Source organism: Manacus vitellinus, unplaced genomic scaffold, assembly GCF_001715985.3.
Source record: "Manacus vitellinus isolate BGI_N305 unplaced genomic scaffold, ASM171598v3 scaffold_15_pilon, whole genome shotgun sequence".
NCBI lineage: Eukaryota > Metazoa > Chordata > Aves > Passeriformes > Pipridae > Manacus > Manacus vitellinus.
The window spans coordinates 4,678,937-4,700,861 of record NW_021939122.1 but is presented as its reverse complement, the minus strand read 5'-3'; the positions used below and the strand labels follow the sequence as shown (position 1 = coordinate 4,700,861).

General features: G+C 41.1%; 1 protein-coding gene across 2 annotated transcripts in view; it reads left to right on the top strand.

The window, feature by feature from the left end:
• The window catches only part of PIK3AP1 (phosphoinositide-3-kinase adaptor protein 1), a 41,944-nt gene extending 21,502 nt beyond the window's left edge, over positions 1–20,442 (top strand). Inside the window, exons 3-17 of one of the 2 annotated variants that reach the window (XM_018069079.1) lie at positions 505–653; positions 1,499–1,643; positions 3,112–3,254; positions 4,387–4,519; positions 4,910–5,106; positions 6,354–6,543; positions 11,981–12,076; positions 12,598–12,774; positions 13,556–13,618; positions 14,543–14,748; positions 16,331–16,403; positions 16,741–16,896; positions 18,636–18,706; positions 18,888–18,997; positions 19,828–20,442. In XM_018069079.1, the coding sequence (XP_017924568.1) occupies positions 505–653; positions 1,499–1,643; positions 3,112–3,254; positions 4,387–4,519; positions 4,910–5,106; positions 6,354–6,543; positions 11,981–12,076; positions 12,598–12,774; positions 13,556–13,618; positions 14,543–14,748; positions 16,331–16,403; positions 16,741–16,896; positions 18,636–18,706; positions 18,888–18,997; positions 19,828–19,882 (1,964 nt within the window). In that variant the 3' untranslated portion in view covers positions 19,883–20,442. The remainder of the gene's footprint in view (positions 1–504; positions 654–1,498; positions 1,644–3,111; positions 3,255–4,386; positions 4,520–4,909; positions 5,107–6,353; positions 6,544–11,980; positions 12,077–12,597; positions 12,775–13,555; positions 13,619–14,542; positions 14,749–16,330; positions 16,404–16,740; positions 16,897–18,635; positions 18,707–18,887; positions 18,998–19,827) is intronic. The other variant, XM_029958541.1, reaches the window with a different exon arrangement.
• Positions 20,443–21,925: the final 1,483 nt, after the last annotated feature.

Genomic DNA, 21,925 nt, shown 5'->3' with positions numbered 1-21,925 from the left:
TGATACAATAATGAACTTGGGAGTTTGGGTGAGCAGCATAAGCAGGGTTGAGAAAAAGATGCCACTGAAATGACAGAAAAGTTCGTTTTCATCATTTACTTTAGGAAAGAAAGGCTGCTGGCCATCCTACAGTGTATCAGAGTGCAGCTGGAGTCAGTTGACGATCATTCTTACATTAGACATTCACATACTAATTTTCCTATCTAACATGAGAGGGGACTATGCATCTCAGCAAAGAGTGGCATTGTTGTTTGTTTTGTAAGCATATTCAGTGCTATTCCACCACTTTTATGTCTTTGTGAATCTTCCCTGGAAAACCTCTTAAGGCAAAAAAAGAGGAAGCTCTCTAGTTTCCCTTTCTTCAGCTAGATCCCCTTTTATCTTTGAGAGAAATGGCAAGTTCCACCCTACTAGCTCCCTGGCCGTTTCTCAGGATGGATGTGTGTGATAGGCATTTTCAGCAAAGGGGAGTGATGTAACAAGACTCTCCATGCTTTATTTTAGACTCCGGCTGTGACTCTGTGACTGATACAGAAACAGAAGAGGAGAAGAATCCAGCTCACTTCCACAGACTTGCCATGAGTGAAGAACACAGATCATCCAAGAGCACTGGGGACCACCCAGTGGTGCAGCCTGACCGCATACAATGTGGGGTACTGTATGTCTGCTCCTTGGGCTATGTTCTTACTGTGTGATGATGCAACCCATTATGCTGCTCTGTAATGGTCAGCTTTACAGGCCTGGGAATTAGTCCTGAATTCATCTTCTGTCTCCTTCCCTCTCAACCCCCTGTCCTCAATGTCTCTGTTTCATGAGCTTGGTTCCCTAGGCCCAGGAATAACTTGGTAACATGCAGTGCTCAGTGCAGTGGAGGCTGCAGTGTCACTGGTTGACAGTCTCATTAACACAGATGCTTGGCTTGTGTGCTGCAAGGCAGATTCACACTCTTCCCTTCCTCTGTTCTGGTGGCAAATGGAGTAAGGTGATTGTAATGAACAAATTAACTCCACAGCTTGGATGAAGTCTAGTATGACAATTCTGGTGTGTGCCTCATAAGTGACTCTGAAGAGCTTGGATCAGGGCTTCTTGTCTGAAAAACAGCACTTCTTAGTATAGCATCTCCCCAGATGGAAAGAGTCTAAGTTTCTTCTTTTGTTTCTGTTTAAAATGTAGCTGTGCTGCTTGAGTGAAGACACTGATAGAGCTGAAACTAAATAATTTTATAAATCTAGCCTTAATCAGTTTATAAATCTATCTGATAAATCGAGTTTTATCAGTTTAATGCATATATCTGTGCTGGTGCAACCTGTAACAGAAGCCACCTGCCCAGCTAGTCCATGACTGGAAGATGCTCCTGAAAACCATTCAGGACTGTGAAAGTGTCAGATGGTAATTCACGTGTTAGTTGCAATGACAACAAAATTCCAAGAAAATGAACTTAACAAAGTAAGTATTTTTATGTTATTGAACCTGTGTGTTGTAATGCCCTTTCTCTTAGGTGCAGACAACAGTTTATATTATCATGAAATGTAAACTAGATGGTGAAATGAAAACTGAAGTTGAATTCTCTCCAGAGAATGCATCCTCTGTGCGTGTGCTGGCCGAGATGGAGAATGAGTACACAATCTCTCTGAAGGCTCCAAGTAAGCTGGACTGAGATTTTCCCCACCTCCTTCCCCCATTGCTTCCTTTCTATCTCAACCTGCCTGTCCTGAGAAGTGCCAGAGGGGTAAAGGTTGCAATGCAGAAAAAATGGAGGCCAGAAAATCTTGAACTTGCATTCTCATCTTTTGTGATACTTTTGTGATGAGGAGCTGAGAGATACTATTGCCTGGGGGCTCTGTTTTCCCCCCAGCAGCAGTAGGTTGCAGTATGGAAACACTTTGAAGCTGGTAAAGCACTTTGAACTTAACTGTGTGTGATGACCACCACCACATTAGCATTGGCAGGGTACCAATGTGCTAGTTAAATAATTGCATGACTATGACAGCTTAATGTGTAATGATCTCTGTGATCAAAACTGAAACTATTCTGGCTTGCCTTTTAATTTATGTATGTTCTGTCACTCTAGATATTTACATTTACAAAACTGAAGGTTGTCTAAACTTTAGGTTTACTAAACTTTAGTGGCATGATTTCAGAACCTTAAAGATTGATAGTAGTTTCCCAGCATTATTTTATTTAATCTACTTTGGTCTGTCTCTTGAAGAGTCATTGTTCTAGCTCTGAGAATAGAGACTAATAGTCATTATAGTAACTCCCATAAAGTCAGTGAGGTGGGTTGATTTAAAGAAGGTGACCTCACCCACATATAAAGGTTCAATTTAATCTGTCTTAAATCAAGACTTATAATATAAACACAGACCTTAAAACCAGCTTGTATTTGAATTATAAACATGATGGAGTGTACAAATGAAGCTCTGCAGTTTCTAACAGTAAGAGAAATAATTTTTAATTCATTTCTTGTGTGACTGTAACCGTTTCATCATTTCCTGAGTTGCTAACAGGGAAAGATTAGTTTCAGTGGGATTCAAAATATCTGTGTTTCAAAGAGAAAGTCCAGACTTATGAATACACACTAGACAAAACATCAAAAAGCTCTCAAAGTGCAGGTAGAAGAAAATCCTATGCATGAATAAAGTTGCAAAGCTGGAATTCTTTTAAATTGATCTTATTCAGACACTAGTGAGGCTGACAGATGTTGCAGAATTCTCAGTGACTTTTCAGATTTCTCTCCCTTCTCTTGTATTTTTTGGCATAGCTTTAAAGAGATCTCCAGAGAAAGCCAGGGATGGAGAGATGTGAGGCTTTCTAATTTGAGGTGAAGTACTGCTCACATCAATGGCCCAGTCTACTGTTAGCAGACAACTTAGCAGGTCACAGGCTTTGTGCATTGACATAGATATAAAGAAGGTAGTTAAGAAGTACTTTTCTACCTAGTGTTCAGACCAAGATCATGACTCTTTTTATGACTCTTCATGAATTCAGTACAGCAGAAACTGTTTTGGTATCCATCTGGCAGTATATCCAAACTCCTGTCCTCGCAGTATTTGATGCAAACTCATGGCCATTGTTTGTTCTAATGGTGATTTCTGCTCTTTCTTTTCAAAGATTTAACCTCTGGGACAGTGCCTCTGCAGATATATTCAGGGGACTTGATGGTGGGAGAAACAAGTGTCACTTACCACACGGACATGGAGGAAATCAGCAGACTTTTGGCTAATGCAGCCAACCCCGTACAGTTCATGTGCCAGGTAATGACTTTAGCAAACATAGAAACTATGCTTTGGAAACCAGCTCTTTCAGAGGCTAAGACAAGTGGGCATAAGTAAAAACGCTTGCCGTGAAGTAGCTCTTCTGAAATGAAGAAATGCAAAGTTATTTAGGGATTATCACGTAACCTTAATACCCCCTTCAAGTGAAAGCATGGGTGCTTTTTCTGTCTCTGAAGCACATAGCTGGCTGAGTCAGGTTATCCAACTAACAAAAAAAGAAATGCAGTCAGTCAACACTCACATTTAGATCTTGATGACTTGAAAAGCTTGGAATGACAGAACTTGGTATAACAGAAAGTACCATAAGGAAATAAACTGTTTGGGAATTTGTACCTAAGATGTGAATAGAAACAAAGGTTCGTATTATCTGAAGGAAGCAGAGTAACATAAAATTATTCATTTCCTCTTAGCACTTCTTTAACAAAACCACTTCTCAGTTTTCATATTGTATTTTGCCCAGTTGGGGTACCTGAACCCTATCAGAGGGGTAAAGCTTGCACAAGGCAAGCTCTCAGATGTGTTGCCTTGCTGCCTGCCTGCATGTCCCTGGTTGGCCACATAGCAGAAGCCTACAGAGTAGTGCTGTTAGTCACCAGTATACCTGGGGCAGGGGAGACTGCGTTTTCTTTACTTTTTAGTTCAAGTTGTGGAGAAGTTGGAACTGGTTGATGCCTCTACTTGGGGAATAGGCTTGTTTCACAGTGGCTAAGAAAAAGCAGCTCAAAAGCCAAACCCAGAGTTTACACCAGAGTAATTAAACATGGGCTAGTGCATACTTACAGCAGGAGGGACACTTCATTGGAACAGTTACAGAAGTAAGATTATGCCTGTCAAGGAAGTAGGAGGCTACAGTTTTCTGTGCTTGCAGTTGCATGAGTGACTTTCTCATTGTGCTCTGTCTTGTTGTGGAGTGTCTTCTGTTCAGTTTAATGATATGCTGTTTCTGGACCAGGAAGCTACTCATGTTCTTTGCTTAACCTGAACATTTCTACCTTCCACATTTATACCTACTGTTTTCTGATTGTGCTTAATAATAAAAACACCATAGAAATCTCACCTTAACTGAATCTCCAGACTCCTCCAAATAAAAGCACTTTCCATTTATCTCTAGGCCTTTAAAATCGTGCCATACAGCATAGAAGCACTGGACAAACTGTTGACTGAGTCACTCAAGAAGAACATTCCTGCCAGTGGTTTACACCTGTTTGGAATCAACCAGCTGGAAGAAGAAGATATGACAGCAAGTAAGTTAAAAGATTCTTGGTTTATTTTTAAACTTCGTTTGTATCCATTGTTTTACCTTGAAGTGCCTTAACACTGTGGAATGTGGTACCTTCATAGGCTGTCTCAAAAATCTTGAATCTTAGCCAAGAAGCTAAATTTCTGGTGATTTCTTTATTAGTTTCTATAGAAAGGGGATTGCCCTTTGTGTCAGCTGACCCTTTTTTAATTACATTCATCAGTCTCACTTCCTAAACTGTGACAGATGCAGCTGGGTAGACAGCTTCAAACACAACCAGAGTAAAAAGATGATGGTCCCCAAATGTCTCCCATATTTTCTCCTTTGTTTCTCGCCTATATCTCTGTTGCTACTAGAGAAAAACTTAGATTCTAATGGGCTCCTGTTCTCATAGATCAGAGGGATGAGGAGTTGCCAACACTGCTTCACTTCTCTGCAAGATATGGGCTGAAGAACCTCACTGCCTTGCTGCTTACGTGCCCTGGAGCGCTGCAGGCCTACAGTGTAGCCAACAAGTATGGCCACTATCCAAACACCATAGCAGAAAAGCATGGCTTTAAGGATCTCCGCCAGTTCATTGATGAATATGTGGTAAGAGGAAGCAGCAGTCTTTCTGCCTTGTCCCACAGACAGTGTGGGCAGTGGCACCAAGCTTGGCACTTAAGTGTTGCAGGAGAGCTGCAGAAACTGTAAATTGTGTGATCAAAATCTTTGCATTGGGGTAAGTGAGAGATGTGCAGGGAGTCCTTCCAACCTCTTATTGCAGTATGGTGCTCCTCCCATATTCTCTCCACCAGCACAGAGACAGCTGTGTTGAGAGTAGGTCCTGCTTATTGACTGTCAAGCTGTGCAGCATAGTACCAGAGCACACAAATCATCTGCACCAGTGACACAACTGCAAGGTAGTGACTAGAATCACTACTAGTATGGATATCTGAAAATCCCAGTAAACCCCTTTACTCACCTTATTTTCACTCTAGCAAAAGTTCCTCTGCACCTCTGTAGAGCATCTTATGAGCTACTGGCCTGACTCTTTTTGAAGGGAAGCATGTGTAGACAGTTCTGACACACATGCCCTGTGGATTGAGGGCCCATGAGTTGGCATTTGTGGATGGAAGAATATCTCATACTATTGTGACTGGTTAAGATGACTGTGCTTGTGACATACTTGGAACTTGGGAATAGGATGGAATGAAACTTTACATTTTGCTCCCTGGTGTGGTTTGGTGAAGATCTGCATTCTTCCCCTGCTCTGTGTTGCAAATATGTGAGAAAGGGTTCTGCTGTCCTGTGAATTAGAAGTTGCCTGTATTATGTCAACAGCTGCCTGCTGTGAGGTTTCCTGTTAATATCACAGAAAAGGGTCTGTGTACTCCCACTCTGGGTGTTACATGCTGCTGCTAATGGCCAAGAAACTGAAACTGAATCTACATCAAAGCTAAAACTTCGCTATCTTGCAGGTGCTCTGCATGTGGCAAGCTTTCCCCCTTATGGTTAGCTACGCTTGCCCCAAAATAGCCTTTGACAAGCATTTGTATTTTTAGAATGAGCTATGCCTATGTTCTGGGAGTTTGCAGATATTGGGTAGGACATGAAATTGAAGGGGGGAGAGGCTGTAATGGCTCTTCAGAATGTGTTAGGACCAACTTGTTTCACCTTCCTTACCTATTACTACAACATAGATCTTGAAGGACTTAATCTTTGGGAATGGGCTACCTTTAGGTGTTTTTTTCAATAAGTGATGGGAGAATGAGGTATTGTTTGCTTGCTTTGATTCTCCACATTCTTTATTTAAATGAGACTTGAACTTTTTTTTTCTTGCCCTCCTTCCTCTCCAGGAAACTGCAGATATGCTGAAGAGTCACATCAAGGAAGAGCTGATGCAAGGCGAGGAGGATGAGTCTATTTATGAGTCCATGGCTCATCTGTCCACAGATCTGTTAATGAAGTGTTCCTTGAATCCTGGCTCCGATGAAGAGCTTTATGAATCCATGGCTGGATTTGTCCCTGGTGCTCCAGAAGATCTTTGTATGTATATTCATAGAATCACAGAATCATAGAATGGTTTGGGTTAGAAGGTACCTCTAAAGCTCACCTCATCCAACCCCCCTGCAATGAACAGACACATCTTCAAACAGATCAGGTTGCTCAGAGCTCCTGCCTCTCATACACAGTAGTGCCACGGTTACAGCTTTTCTGCTCACACCACAAGGAAAATATGCTCCATCTCTAATACTGGCAGCTGATAAAATTGTTCTATACTTTCTTTTGATTGCTAGTTTACAAGATCAGGAGCTGTTTCCTCAGTGTTTTGAGGACTCCCTGAACCTTGAGCAAGTAATGTAGCATATAGAAGAGACTAAATTTTCTACCATGTTCTGATTCTCCCTCCTGAGAACCGGTGGCCTAAGGGCACTCTGACTTACAGACACCAACAAAGAAGATGTGATTTTACTGACAAATGGGAACCTGAAAAAACAAGAGCTGAGCTTTAGCACAACAGCTTGAAAGCAAAAGAAAGGGAGCATATAGAAATATGTCTACTGGAAAGATTATAATTGAAAAATCATTATTCTAATATAGTCGGTTTATTGCTAAAAATATAGAGCTAATTCTGATAAATATGCAGTTGTTTAACTTTTTCACTGTTCCATTAATATTCTGTGAGGCCAATTGCAAATATCAAGTTAAATACCTATGTTAAGCAATTGTAAATTTGTTGTTATTACTTACCTGCCTCTTTGGTCTGGCTTCATCCCACTGATATATTTTATGATTCCCATGATGAGCAAAGAATCTAGCCTCTTATAATTTAAGTACCTCCATAAGGACTTCTAGTGTTTCTGCAGGTTTTAAGTGTGCTGCCTCCAGGGAAAAGTTTCCTTTCTGAAACACTTTTGCTTATAGGCTGTATTGGTCCTGGGCTGTCTTTCTCCTCTTTTAGACTACATGATACTATAAAACACATTTTCCTTGATTATTGAGTCCAGAAGACTCTGTCAGTTCTTTGCCTGAAATCATAGATTCTTCTCTGAGAAGTTTTGTTTGGTCGCTGCAGGGATAATTTTGCTACCAAAACCAGGATTGTTCTGCCTTCAGGTGGAGATAAGCAGTAAGTCGGGTTGGACTTGTAAGAAACAAAGCTGCTGTTGTTTGCAGTAATGGGGGTGAGTTTGTAGATGTTAGCAAGCTCTGCCTGCAATCAGTACACAGCTGAATGGAGTTGATTGACAAAGCCTGTGCAGGGGGAAAAAGCATGCTTAAAACTACTAAGCCCAACTTGTCTTCTTCAAGCCCCGAAATGCCCATATCTCCCAGAAACTATGCAGGGGATATTCATTTCTTTCATGTACGCAAATCAAGCTCCCTGTATTTTATCACTTTTGAACTGGACTCTGAAAAGCCTCTCCTGCTTCTTCTGGAGTTCTAGTATGTTGCCTCTGCACACAAAGCTCTGCTGCCTTCTACTCAGGAGTCTTTTATTGAAATTCTCTGTTTTTCTTATGTAGTCTGTTAGTCTTTGCCTGAAGAATATTTACAGCTTGTCTGAAAAGTGCTTAAAAACTACCTGTATTGTAACAGGTAAGTTTAAATTGGCACAGTTCTTGACGCTTAGATTGGTTCTCTCAAAGTTAAAAGTGTTTCATTATTATTTAGAACACAAACAATACACAGGCAAACCCCCACTGAAATTAGTGGGAGTGCTGGCTGGTTTAGAACTGCCATCACAAATAAAGGATTCAAGCTTTTGTACTGACTTAAAGGTTTGTGAGGATGAAAAACTCCCTAGGAAATCATAATTAACTTCTACTGAGGTACTTTCTCTAATAACTACTCTTATGTGAATAGATATGACTGTGGTGTAGAGGACAATACCTGGGCTATTTTAAGTGTAGCCATACTGTGGCAGTGTGCCTATTTATTGTGGTCAAGGCAGGCTTCCACCTCAGCTTTTCAGAGACTGATCAAAGGAAGGTTAGATACCAGAGGGTCAATTTGTCTGGCAGGAACTGGTTTGAGAATAAGGTAACACAGGACTGGAGCCATTGTAATGAGTTAAAAGTAGTAGCAAATACTTGGATACCAGAGTGTTCTGTTGTATTTTTCTTCACACTTCTGATTTTTCAACGCAATTTTATATTTTTTTTTCTCTCTGCATTTGGTCTTGGGAAAACATTTTCAGAGAAAGTGCAGAAGCTGTGCAAGGGCCCAGTTTTGCTTAAACTGACACTGCTTAAGTTGCACACGCCTGTGTTGCATTGCTAGTTGTGCCTTTAAGGTTTGGAATAATTGATAAAAAAATGGAAAAGTTTTGTTCATCTACAGAACACTGCTTCCCCTCCTCTGAAGGGGAGCATTCTTTCCCAGATAGGTTTTAATGGCTGATATAATGCCCTGAGCAGTGTAGGTCATAAAGTATTCCTAAGCACATCAGTGGGACCTCACTAGCTCTTGCTGTACCTAATTTGCTGTTCTTTATTGAGGAGTTTGAATTGCCTTCTATAATTTTTTTATCATTAATCTGATTGTTCCTTCCTCAAAAGAGCACTCCCCTCATGCTTCACTCTTACTACACTTTTAAAATACTTATACAGTTAAATATAATTTTCCAGATTTGTGCAGGTTGCAGGTAAATGTAATTTAGATGAGTCACACAGTAGCTGAACAGCAAAAAGGGAGGGTTGCCTCCATCATATCGGGCTGGTACTGGGAACCACAGCATCAGATAAAGTGCTTTCCTTGTTCTGCTTTCCTTTCACCAGCACCTCCTGCTGATTTTTGCAAAACAGTGTTTTGAGTAGGCTGCAATTGAGCACAGGAGGAACTCTGAGAGCAAGGCCTCTTCAAAGTGCTGAAAACCTGTTTGATTTGTGTGAAGATTAAACAGTGTGGTTTGTGTGTGGTGTTATGTTGTTTTACTTAGGGAAAGAGTTAGGCTGAATTCCCACTGTCCAAGGTCTGACACTGACAGTAGCTGAGAGCTGGTTGAAACATCTGGACTCATAACACTGTTTCTATATTAATGAACTGTGTGGACACTCAGACTCTGTATAGTGTGTTTCATGCAGAGATTTAATCCTTTAACCTAGAGAGTTTCAGCTGACTAAAGTCCATTGTCCTGTAATTTGCAGACCTCTAACACCTAAAGAATAGATGTTAGTTCACATATGAATAAGTCATGATGCCCTTATTCTACTCTCTTGCATATTCCCTCCCTCCTCCACCATTTTATTGAGACCAAACTTCCAGCACTGTTCTCACTGATTTTCATTTTTGCCTTAGTTAATGGAAGAAACATTAACCTTTGTCATCCTCAAGCAAGCTGAGAGAACTGTGCACAAAAATATAACTGCTTATAAAGTTCTGAGTTGTGATTTATGCCAACACATTGAATCTTTTGTCTTGCATAATGAAGGACTGGTCTCTGTAAAGAGGTAGCTTGCTTTGTGTGCAGGAATATCTGGCATCTAGTGTTTACAAATGTTTACAGGGGGAAGGGTGATCCTACTTTCTAAAGGGTTCCCACACATGGATATTTTAGCTGTTGTGAAGGGTCTATAGGTCATAATCCATCTTCTGTATGTCTGTTTGCAGGTCGGTTGAGCTCCCTTCTGCAGCTTTAAACCTTGCAAAGGGAAACTGAAAGTCTCTGAATAAATATCTTTTAGCTACTAAATTCTGACTTCTAGGAACTGCTTAACCCTCTTCCTGCTAACCCTTCAGACCAGCTTTCCCTAGTAGCCTCAGGAAAATCTGGTGACCTTTCCTGTAATACCCGTTTGTGTGTGCCACCTTCTTGTCACTTCTGTCTCACTAGCCTGTTTTTGCAGCAAGTGGAGCAGGTGGTGTCACTTACAAATTGGAGAAATTCTTTTCAGTTATGGTATATGGATGAGGTGTTAGGTCTCCTCTGCATGCAACAGGCCTGTGTTCAAGAAGGCAGCGAGGTGGCAATCTTGTCTTCTGAGGAGAACTAGTTAGCTGATTAATTTAACTATACTATGTGATAGAAAGCAAAACCTGCAATACTCTGCACTGATGGTTTAGTAATCCTGTGGAGCACAGCCAAAACTGGGAAGACACTGTTTCCTACACAGAGAATGAAAGGAACTTTGCACACCTGTCATGTTCTGTTCTGCCCCCAAACCCATAAAGAAGTGGCTTTCCTCTGGGCCGGTGTTTGCTACAGGTTCATTTCTAAAAGCTAAGTTAAAAATAATCAAAGTGGCTATAAGGTGGAAAAATGGCTCTACAGAAAACTTCAGGTCTACAGTGCTGATTCTTCAGCGTGCTCAAATGTCAAATCTGTGCTTTCATGTAATGCAGTGACACTTACATGAACTTTTATTTAGTTGATGGTGAGGAGATTAGCTCCAGCAGCATGCAACATGGCACGGACAGCAGAGCTCTTAAGAAGCTGCTGGTGTGGTTAGTCCACACAGCATGCAGTAGTGCTGTGGCTATGCTGGAGGTATTCCTGGGAAGTTAAATCTAGGTTGAGTGCATTCATATGACTGTCAGTGAGTCCTTTGATTTAATTTAATTGATTTGATTTAAAAAAAAAATGAAAAAAAAACCAAACACAAAATCTTGCTGGCATATTCTTATTCCTTTCTCATAATCGCAGCTTTACAGGAAAGTAATGAGAAATATTAGAAAATATAAAAATACATTTATAAAAATATTTCATATTCTCGCATATAACCCAAACCGTCTAGTTTATGTAGCAATAGAATTATGACACAGTAATAGATATGCCTCAACAATTCACTTAGTAATCAGTCTTGGTTTTAATATCATTAGGAGCATGGTTACCTAACATTTAGTTTTAGGATTAGTTTTAGGGTTACATTGAGGTTGACCCTTTTTTTAAAAAAAATCAGAATTCTTCATGTAAAACACTGAATTAACAAGGTATCTTACTGTTTGCTGTCACTCCTTCCTCAATACTGGATTATCATCTGACCCCCTAAACACCTTCCAGACTAACTAATTAACTCAGCCAACTGTTTTGACTTTTAGCTAATAAACAAAACAAACACTATTTTCTGGGTCATGGGAAAATTGCCTTTAATGTCTTGCCTTGCAAAATCACAGGTTTCCTCTCGAGAGCCCTGTGCAGAGGCCAAAACTTTAATCTGCCCAACATACTCTCAGTAGTAACCAATACTCGGTGCCTGCTTGAAGCCTTGTCAGAACTTCTCAACAGCAGTGTTAGTCACCCTCAAGTGTAAGCAACAGGCAGCTGGAAAAGATTTGTGCAGAGTGGACTGAACATGGCAACTCAGAAACCTTTTTTGAGGAACATGTCTGGTCAGTTGCCCAGCTTCTTCTTTGGTCGTCACCACTAACCAAAGGTCCAGTCAGAAATACCACATCAGTTTATTATATTATATTATATTACATTGTTCCACACATTTAAGGATATAATTAACAGGTTCATAATTCTGATTTTTTTTTTCAGATGTAGAGATGCTTCAGTCCAAACCAGACACTCCAGTTGCTGGAGATGAAGTTTCTTTAACTACAAAAGACTCCATGCTCCGCAGGTTTTTAGAAGGTGAGATCTGTTTGGAGGGAGGGATGGCAGCAGCACAGTTAAAGCAATTAAATAGAATTTGAGATTTCTCGTTAATCTCTTAAGGATAGGAGATAGTCCACACTGCTTGCTTCAGACAAAGGAACAATTCTCTTTAGTACTTTGTATGCTATCATAAATAGCTTTTGGAAACCAGTGCTCTGTTTGATTTGTTAACTATAGTATGTCAATTAACTGGAATTAATTAAACTAATTGTTCTTCAAGTTCTTAAAAAGAGTTAGGAGGTTTTTCACTATTTCTTCACCAAAACAGGTGATACAGGTTTAGTGGCAAACAGTTACATGCTACTAGATGTTCATGACTTTATCAAGTCAAGTCCTGTCCTGAAGGGCTTTGGCACACTAAAGTCACTGCAGAACTGGATGCTTTTGCCTGTGAAATGGCCAGCTTGGTAAAAATGTGGTACATAATGCATCTGGAGGGGTCCAGTGTTCAGTGAAGTGACCAGGTTGTTATTCTTACAAACTGTACTCTGTTGTAGGCGGTAGCATGGATGTGCCAGATTCAGAGGAAGTTTATGAGCCATGTGGTGAAGATGTATACTACCCAGTGGAACAAGATACTTTTCCACAGGAAATGGCTAACAGACCTCCAGTCCCTGTTCCAAGACCAGAGTCTAGTTCTCCACAGCCAGACAATGAGCTGTACATCTCCAAAAGTGAGTTGGGTACCAGTGGAAATGTAGACTAGTCAACTGTAGTATGGCATTGACATGGGCTTCAGTTGCCAAATAAATGCCAAGAAAGCCTACACTTTTTGAGATCCCTGTATTATTTGACTCTGGAGTTGGACCACCTTTGAGATCCAATTTCATCTATTTTTCATCTTCTGTCTACTCTGAAAATATGAGGATATTGTATCTCAAGACTGTGACCTGAGCTTGCTCTTAATGAAAGAAGTAGGATGACAGATTACCCCCAAATGGTATAAACAAATCCAACTACAAAGGAAAGATCCTGATATTATAAGGACACAATCAAGCTAATAAATTGAGACATTGCTGTTCTGTAATAGTATCATTGATTCAATCACATTTATATAGGGCATGATCTCCCTCTGAGACGGGGTTTAATTGAAATTAAAGAAGATTGTGCCTCTTAGTGTGCTAGACAGTTTTGGAAATCTTGTTCATATTTCACAAACATTCTCACAAGAACCACAGTACCATGTCAGAGAGTAATTTCAGTGACTTCTCCTTCCTCCCATGGCAGGATTATGGGGAAACCATGTCCAGATTTCTTTTAGAGGTGACTGGGCTAAATTCTTTGAGGTCAATAGAAAGGGAATTCTTCTGTACAGATCTTTTGTTTTCTTTAATGGACTTAGTAGGGTAACAGAAGCTGTAATGCACTACAGAATTGTGTGCTTCCCATATTCATCCATGCTATTTCTGTCTTCATGAGATGCATTTCAGTATCTAAAGAAGGTTTGTTTTGCAGTTTTTGCACAGAAAGCTCAAAGACCTGAGAATCTTTATGTCCCTAGAGGAAGGATTAAGAAAGGTAAGTCAGAATTTCACTCTGAAAATCCTTCCAGTAGTCCAAAAGCAGATCTGCTGAGATAGCTTCATTTGCATGAAATATGACAGAAAAGACTGTTTTACAAAGCTCTGGGGATAACAGTCCTTTATGAATACCCAACCTTTTTGACCTCATGTGACATTGGAAACTTTTCTAACTATATCCTTTTATCATGTACTGTACATGTATCCCCTGTCTTGGAGTTTATCCTCAGTCAGGATCATAATGGTCATTGAAGTCCTTTTTTATGATGTGAACCATATTACTTCATGCAAATGATGTCCCTCTTTTAATATTCTGTATATAGCCACTCCTTGTTAATCATTATCCCGTGATTTCACTTCTAGTGAACCGATTGCCATTGCTCTCTGCACCTCCAAACCTCTGTCCTCATACTTTCACTTCTTATCCTGTGCACTATCAGAGTGCCAGGTACCACATCTAAGCTTTTATCTCATGTGTTGGGAACTCCTCTTTATGTTACAAATGAGTTACAAAATGCCAGCATCATTAGAATGAGTTTTCAGTTTCTGGACTTATGCTGTACAAATTACCTAGGAAGAGTCTAGGTTTGTGACTGCCAAGATGAAAGCTCTGTTTTGTGGATTGCTGAGGAAGCTGAGCACTTTAAGGAATACATTATGTGATGTTCACTTAAATTATGTTTTTAAGAACAGAGATGATCTCCAGGAAATATCTGTGTACAAGGCTGCCTCTCAGCTGGGCTTTTAGCCCTAAGGAGTAGCAGGATGGCCTAAGAACAAAACACTTCTTAGAAAACAGAATTGATAATTTTTTTTTTGTTTTGCATCTCTGCTATATCGAGGGTGCTTGAGCTCTTTCTATTCAGTGAGGAAGGCAGATGTCACAAGTTCAATAATACTTTTGGTGGTGTTCTCTCTTCAGAGACAATAGTCAGGCCTGTAAGGGACCTGTCTCAATCAAGCATATATGATCCATTTGCCGGAATGAAAACCCCAGGCCAACGGCAGCTGATTACATTACAGGAGCAAGTGAAAATGGGCATACTCACTGTGGATGAAGCTGTACTTCATTTTAAGGAGTGGCAACTGAATCAGAAAAAGAGATCAGAATCATTCCGGTTCCAGCAGGTACAGACTTACTCTACTGTTTAAGAAATACATCTGTCTCTCTAGGTTGTATCACAAGCTGTTTCAGTGCAGGTACATTTCTTTCCCAGTTGGAGCAGGAAGACTGCTAACTGCTAACTCTGCTAACTAGCAGAGTTCTCTCCTGACATGGAGGGGCTGTTGCCAGGCAGCAGCAAGCAGGTAGCTGTTATGCAGATCTGTTTGTCTTGCAGTAGTACTGTTAGTTTTTGGAGATCTGTGCACTACGAATTGGACCAAATCCAGTTGGCTGAATTACCTTTCCAGAGGTCACCTAACAGCTACCTGCTGGCAGGGGACTTCTGGGATGAACATTTAGCTTGTCAGTTCTCATCCATTTCAGATCAGTGAAGACTGTCCCAGATGGTGTGTTGGCTGTGAAGTCCTAGCTGGTAGATGGTCTGATCCCTCCCTGGGTGTTTGTTGATGGCTCCAGGACTGTTCTTTGCAGCTGGGCAAGGTCTAGCAACAGTCATTAGTAAAAGCAGGGTGTTTGGGTGGCTTAACTGAATGAAGGAGTAATTTTGTTGGCAGCAGCAGCATAATGACTGATGTAACTAGCAGTCATAGTTTAAAATTTTCATTCTTAAGTTAGAGGCTCCCTCTTTAAAACCACTACTTGCTTCTTTTGGAGCCTTTTGCTCGTGCTGTGGCAGTCTGCTCTCATACTTGAGGTGCTGGTCTCCAGTGTGTGACGTTGTTTTGGAAGCTGTCAGAAAAAGTCAAGGCTTTTCTCCTCCTCATTCTCACTTGGAAGGATCTTCTCTATGCAGAAACAGTCAGAGGAATCCCTTCTCCTGTCAGTGAAGAACACAGTGCTACTTTAGTAGTTGTCTGTAGAAGAGATGAAGTGGTATGCTCTGTGCCCCATCCCACGAGCAGCTTTCAAAGTCTCTGCTTCAAATCTTGCTTCATGGTACAGCAATTGTTTCACTTGCTTTTCCACTGATTCTACCATATTTCCTCTCAGATATGTACATATTTCCCTACTGAAAAAAAGTTGTCTTTTTTCTACCCACCTTTTCATACTGTAAGGTGCAGTATGCTGCCACACAATGGTGAAGAGACTTTGCTCCCAGTTACATTTCCAGGTGTCCCCTCTTGCTTCACTGGGGATGTCCTGAATTCTTTGAGTTGTCCCTCACACTCTGGGATGTGTGGCAGCCTTTTCTGTCCCTGCAGTCAGAATTACCTGTTTATTAGTACAGAAAGGACTTTGCAGTTAGTTGATTGTGTGTCTTGTTTCTGTGCCAATGTCACAGTGCAAACAGAAAACAGAGGGAGTTCTACACCCACTGTGCTGCTTATCTGCAACTGAGTGTGTGAACTTGACCTTAATGTACACAATGAACATCTAAAAAATCTTGGCTTCTGAAAGGCACACATGGGTTTCTGAAGGGAATAGATTAAAACCTGTTGACATGGTTTGGACTTCAGCCAGGTCTAGCAGGCTTTGTTACAGCTTGGCTGCAAAGTTAGATGAAATATAATATTAGTTTTGTCAGAAAGCTGCTCATCCTCCTTTAGCCAAAGCCCTGAAAAACATATCTTGTGATGTTTCTAGGAAAATCTGAAACGTCTACGAGACAGCATAACCAGGAGGCAAATGGAGAAGCAAAAAAAAGACAAAAGTGCAGGTAACAGTCTCTGATTCACACATTCTCTGGTAATGAAGCACCTAACCATATTAATAGGCTCTTCAGGCAGAAATATGTCTGTGTATATTGTATTTCTGTGATATTTTAACATGCACATCCATGTGCCAGTTGGCAAAAGCATAGGGAAGTTTCTTTACTCCTCAGTTTCACAGACAAGGAAAATATGCCCACATCTGTGGAGTGCATCTTGATTCATTCATGTATAGTTATGATTGCCCTTATGTGATTTGTGTTTAACTTTGTTCTTAAGTGCAAAACTGTCTCTCAGAGGCTATAATTGCATAGATCCTTCTGAGCTGTTCATTTTCCCTTCTAGATTTAGAAATTACAGTACCCATTCGACGTTCTCATAATACTTTGGGGAGACCAGAATGTGGAATATATGAATACACCCCCAGGAAAAACGTTTTTCCACCAAAAAAGGAGTTAAAGCGAGGAGACTGGAAAACAGAAAGCACATCCAGCACAACAAGTAAGCAAGCCCTGAGTGTCACCCTCTCTACAGGAAAGCTGGATGGAAAACAATTCCCCAGCCTGACCCTCGAGTCAGCTCAGGGACAGGACTTCTGTTCCTGAATCTCAGCACTGACACTGCCACCCCAAACCCTGCATGCCTCAGGTTGGCTGTTCTCAAAACTGTAAAAGCAACTCTGGGTGTACATCAAGTGGTTTGGGCATCCTGTGTGTGCATCTCTGCAGGAGAAGAACCTGAAAGCTGAGCAAAAGATTCCCTTGAGTCTTCCTGGGGAAGGCATACCACCTGTCTGCAGTTCTGAAGAGTAGATGGCAGCTGCTCTCTTATTGAAAAGGATGCTCCCATGCTGTGACTGTCAGCAGGCTGTGTGCTCTTCTGGCCTGAAGGGCATATTCATATTTCAGGCTGGAAACCAGTCTCTGCATGTCATTTCCTCAATTGTTGTAGAAAAAGGACAGCATTTTTCATTGGTAACTGTGGGACCTCTTGAGTGACTTGGACAGTCAGCGCATTTTTATTATCTTTGGTTTTCATTAGGTTTAATTCGTGCAAATTAAATCCCTGCATTCTTGCTCTTATTGCAGACTGAGCAATTCTTGCAGAAAGCATTAGGATCATTTTGGTCCTCTGAAAGGAAAACTGAGTCCCAGTGAGATTACTGCCTTTGACTCTTGGCAAGATATAGCTGGCACACATCGAGAATAGGTGCCAGAGGAAGCTGACTGAACCAGTAACTTGCATACAAGCAGTTGTGAGAGAAATGTTAAGAGTCTGCAGAGTTCTCTGTGTGCAGCTTGGTGCTCTTTCTCATAGTGTGACTGTGAGAATTGGACCATACCACAGTATTTAGCACTCTTAAGTGCTTCTGTTTGTACCAGCTGATAAAGAGAGTTATGTTACCAAAGCTAGTAGGGAGGAGGACTGCATCTTAGGAGAAAACCTCTAGCTACCATTTCGGTATAGAGGTTTCTGAACATTAGTGTCCCAGTATTTCACAGTCCTATAGAACATTATCTGTTTATGACTGAAACCAACCATAACAGTGTAGGATATGTTTGTGAGTTGCTGTCACTTTTGGAGATGGCATGACTGATTGCAAAAACAATCCGTCCTCTGAGTCCATGACAGTTAAATGGGTTTGTATAGATGGTTGCTGAAGGTTGTATGAACAAACTTTTCATTTTAGCTTGGAAACAGACTAGGAAACATTCTTGCAATGAGAGAGGGTTGTTGTGAGAGGAGGTGGTAAGTACCTATTTGGAACAATAACCTCTCAAGCAGTCACTTATTCCAGTAATAAATAGGTGACAGTGCTCAGAGCTGTCTACCTTCATGCAGTTGTTAAAGATATGGGGACTAATAATTTAAATATCCATAAATGCTGGGTGTGTAACCCTTGTGAAAATATTTGCCTGACTTGCCAGGTGATATTGGCACCAGATCTTTTCAGTTAAACCATGCTTGTGAGTATTTAACAGAAGACTGGATCTAGATAGGGCAGAAATCTTCTAGAAAGAAAGCATAATTAATAGCGTGGCCCTGTGGTTTGTGTTGTATGCAATGCTGCTCTTTGGATCCTGAACATGTAAAAAATAACAGTGGAAATAAATTAAAGAAGTATTAAATTATGTGTGCAAGAGTTAAGCATGAGGTTAAAAGAGCCCTGAGTTAGTGATTTGCAGTTAAATCACCAGAATTTAATAATCAGTTTGTTTTGTCTTGCTTACTCACTCTAGGTAGTGCAAGTAACCGCTCCAGCACTCGCAGCATACTGAGTGTCAGCAGTGGGATGGAAGGGGACAGTGAGGTAAGCTCTCACCTCTGCTATATACGGCTGTTCTTAAGTACATGGCTTTGTTTTCATGCAAAAAAAAGGAGCTCAGAGATGGCACTGCATTTGCAGAAATGGAAAAATGTAGCCACTTCTGTTGTGAAGCTAGCAAGAACCAAATTTTGCTGGTCTGTAAACACTTCTTTTTGTTTTGTAGGACAATGAAGTCCCAGAAACAACTAGAAGCCGCAGCCCAGTTGCCCACCAAGCAGAGAGGCTGCCTTTCCCAGAAAGGCCTCCCAGAGTGCCTCCTCGAGGTGCAAGCAGGTAAAGCTAAAAGGCAGCTCAAAAATGAGTTTTCCCTGAATCCATATGGAAGCCTTGGACAGAAAGTGAGGCTGGCAGCAGGGCAGGAAGCAAGTGTGTCTTTGAACAAAATCTACCAGACTCTTATCTGTCCAACACACACTGTTAGGAATTGTAAGATCCTTGTTTCTCATCTGTAATACCTGGAGGTATTACACAGTTTCCTAGTTGGAAACCTCACAGTTTCCTAGTTGGTAACATTCCTACTGCAGTGCTTTCACTGAGGTTCATGCACGACACCACTAACTTTAACTTGTAAACATTCCAAACAGGCCAACCAGTGCAAGTCTATGAAGTCCAAGCCCCAGAAAGCTATCTCAGTACAGATACTAATAAAATTCTCCAACTGCTAAAGCAGTAATTACCACTGTGTGGGTGCAGCAAGTTCTGTATGTTGGCTTGGCTCTGGCAAGGAATATATTTGGAATTTATCTGTAGTCTGTTGGAAAAAAGACTTAGAATCTTTTCATCTCTTCCTATTGCTTTTCATACAATGTTCAGGAGAAAGCTACCATACTATCAAAGTTTTACTCCAACCAAGTATTATAGTATCTCCTTACAGTAATAGTAGAATTACTGCAGATGAAGAGCAGAAGAAATAGCTTTGACAGGAACAGGGCTTTGGCAGCTTGGCATCTGCTCTGTTGCTGAATCACTGATAGCCTGTTTTTCTTCTTATATGACTATTGCTTGTACAGTATTCTCACATACGATGTTATTGCATACGTGTTGTTCCAGAACTCTATTTTCTACTATTTTTGCATGCATTTTTATTCTCTGTCTTTTTATAGGCCTGTAAGCTGTGAAGACTTTTATCCTCCACCTGTACCACCAAGAGGTCGCTGAATTTCTCAACATCTCTGGAATATGAGATTTTTTTTCTGTTTATACATGTGTTTGTACAGATATTTTTTGGCTGTCTTAAATTATTTATAAGCAGGACCAAAATGTTTTCATCCCTTTCCTCCTCCCTAAAGCTCTGGTGACTTTCCCCATGATTTTCACTGAGACTTCTTGGCCTTCTATAACATTTTTTAGTTGGAAGAATTTTGGTGCTTTGGGGCTTCATGAAAAAGTATCATGGTTGGGAAGGAGAATGCTGATGTGTGTCTTGGGAGCCCTGCACCGACATGAAGTTTCCTTTTGACCAAGAAAGCACACGTGTCCTTTTAAGAACTAAATACTGATAAGCATTGTTACTAAAACCCTCAACATGGTCTACAAGGGCTTGACTGGAAAACATACTTGAAAAACTAAAGAAAATGAGTTGTTTGAAGAATGCTCATGACAGCAGGAGCAGGTGAATATACTGCTGTTAGGCAAAACATTTTGGGCACAGATATACTGACCTTTCAGAAGGTATGGCATCCCCCTCCAGCAATCATTAAACCACGGGAGGATGAGAAATTGTCTGTCTTGAAGAATGTATTTTGCATGCAGCCTTGAAAATGCCTTTTCCTTTCCCTTCCCTCCCTGAAGAGGACAGACATTAGCAAGGGGTTGTGTGTGCTGCGTTTAACATGAAAATTTCCAAGGTAGTTGGTAAGGAACCTGCTGTATCACAAACCAACTGTACTTAAACCTTTTTTTGTGGAGGGGGTGGGTATGGTGTAACAAAATCACATGACTGGCCTCTCAAATTAGAGGAAGGAACTGGTGGCAGTACTGTGTTCTGTATCTCTTACATGTGGTCATCACAGAAGCAATATGAAGGCATTTCACTTCATGCTCAGAAATAGTTCAGTGAGTCTCCAATTATCAATGCACACACCTCACAAATACCAGCTGTGTTTTAGTTGGCTGCAGTGGAAACAGGCAGCCTGGGGGCTGGACTCTGCTTGCTCTACAGTTCCTTTCTAGCAATGTGAATCCACAACAGCTGTGTCCAGCCTTCTTTCTGCCTGAGGGCTTACAAACTTAAGGAAGCTTCCTGGTTTGGCTCTCTTCCAGACCTTGAAATCTTCTGTGCGTATCCTGGCCCTTGGGGCAAGTATAGGTCTCTGGTTGTCCAAGAGTGACACAGATGGGAATTCTTCAAGATAACAATCAGGGCAGAGAATTAAGCAACATTACTTACTTGGTTTTCAAGCCATTCTCCCTCTCCCAGCCCTGAAAAAGACATAAATACACCTGTGTTAGGTGATCCCTCAGATGCAGGTAGGACACATAAAGCTTCTGTCCGATCAGGTCACAGAGTTGCAGTTCCTTTCTCTTGCAGGGTGGCAAACCCAGTGTGTGAAGCTGCAGGAGTGACAAGACAGCAACTGTGACAACCAGCACTGAATAGAGGTGGAGAAGCCCCTGCTGCTTTCAGGGATATAGGCATATGCTAAATACCATCTATGCATTAAGATCACAGTGTATGACTCAGAATGCAGTTTATATACCCTCTCTTTTGACTGTAGAGGGGTGCGGGTGTTGTGCTGCAAGCCTATAGCTACAGAGGCATCTTCCTGTTTGGGTTTTTTTCCTTATTTAAAGGACCTCAGTGCCTTCTCCAGTAACTCTGGCACTGTAGACTCTCACTGACAGTTTGCTCTTTGTTCGCAGTTGTCAGGGGAACGGTGAGGTGGGAGCTGCCTTCCTGTGCTCCCCTTTGAATGAAACAAGGTTTCCACCACTATTAGGTCAAATTGGAAGCAGGGAAGGAGGTTTTGATGCTGAAATGAGGAAAATAGTAGCAAGGATAAGTGAAGGAATTTGGGATAAATGAAATAAACCAAAAGAGGACATTCAGCAGCTTGATTGTCTTCAGCTGTCCCATGCTTTGGTTTGCACACAGTTCCCTGGTTTTGTTTAAAAATTCCCCATCTCCTTAGTGCTGGCTGCAGCTGTGTCCCAGAGCTTGGAGACATGATGTGATAAGAGGAATTTATCTGCTTCCACATC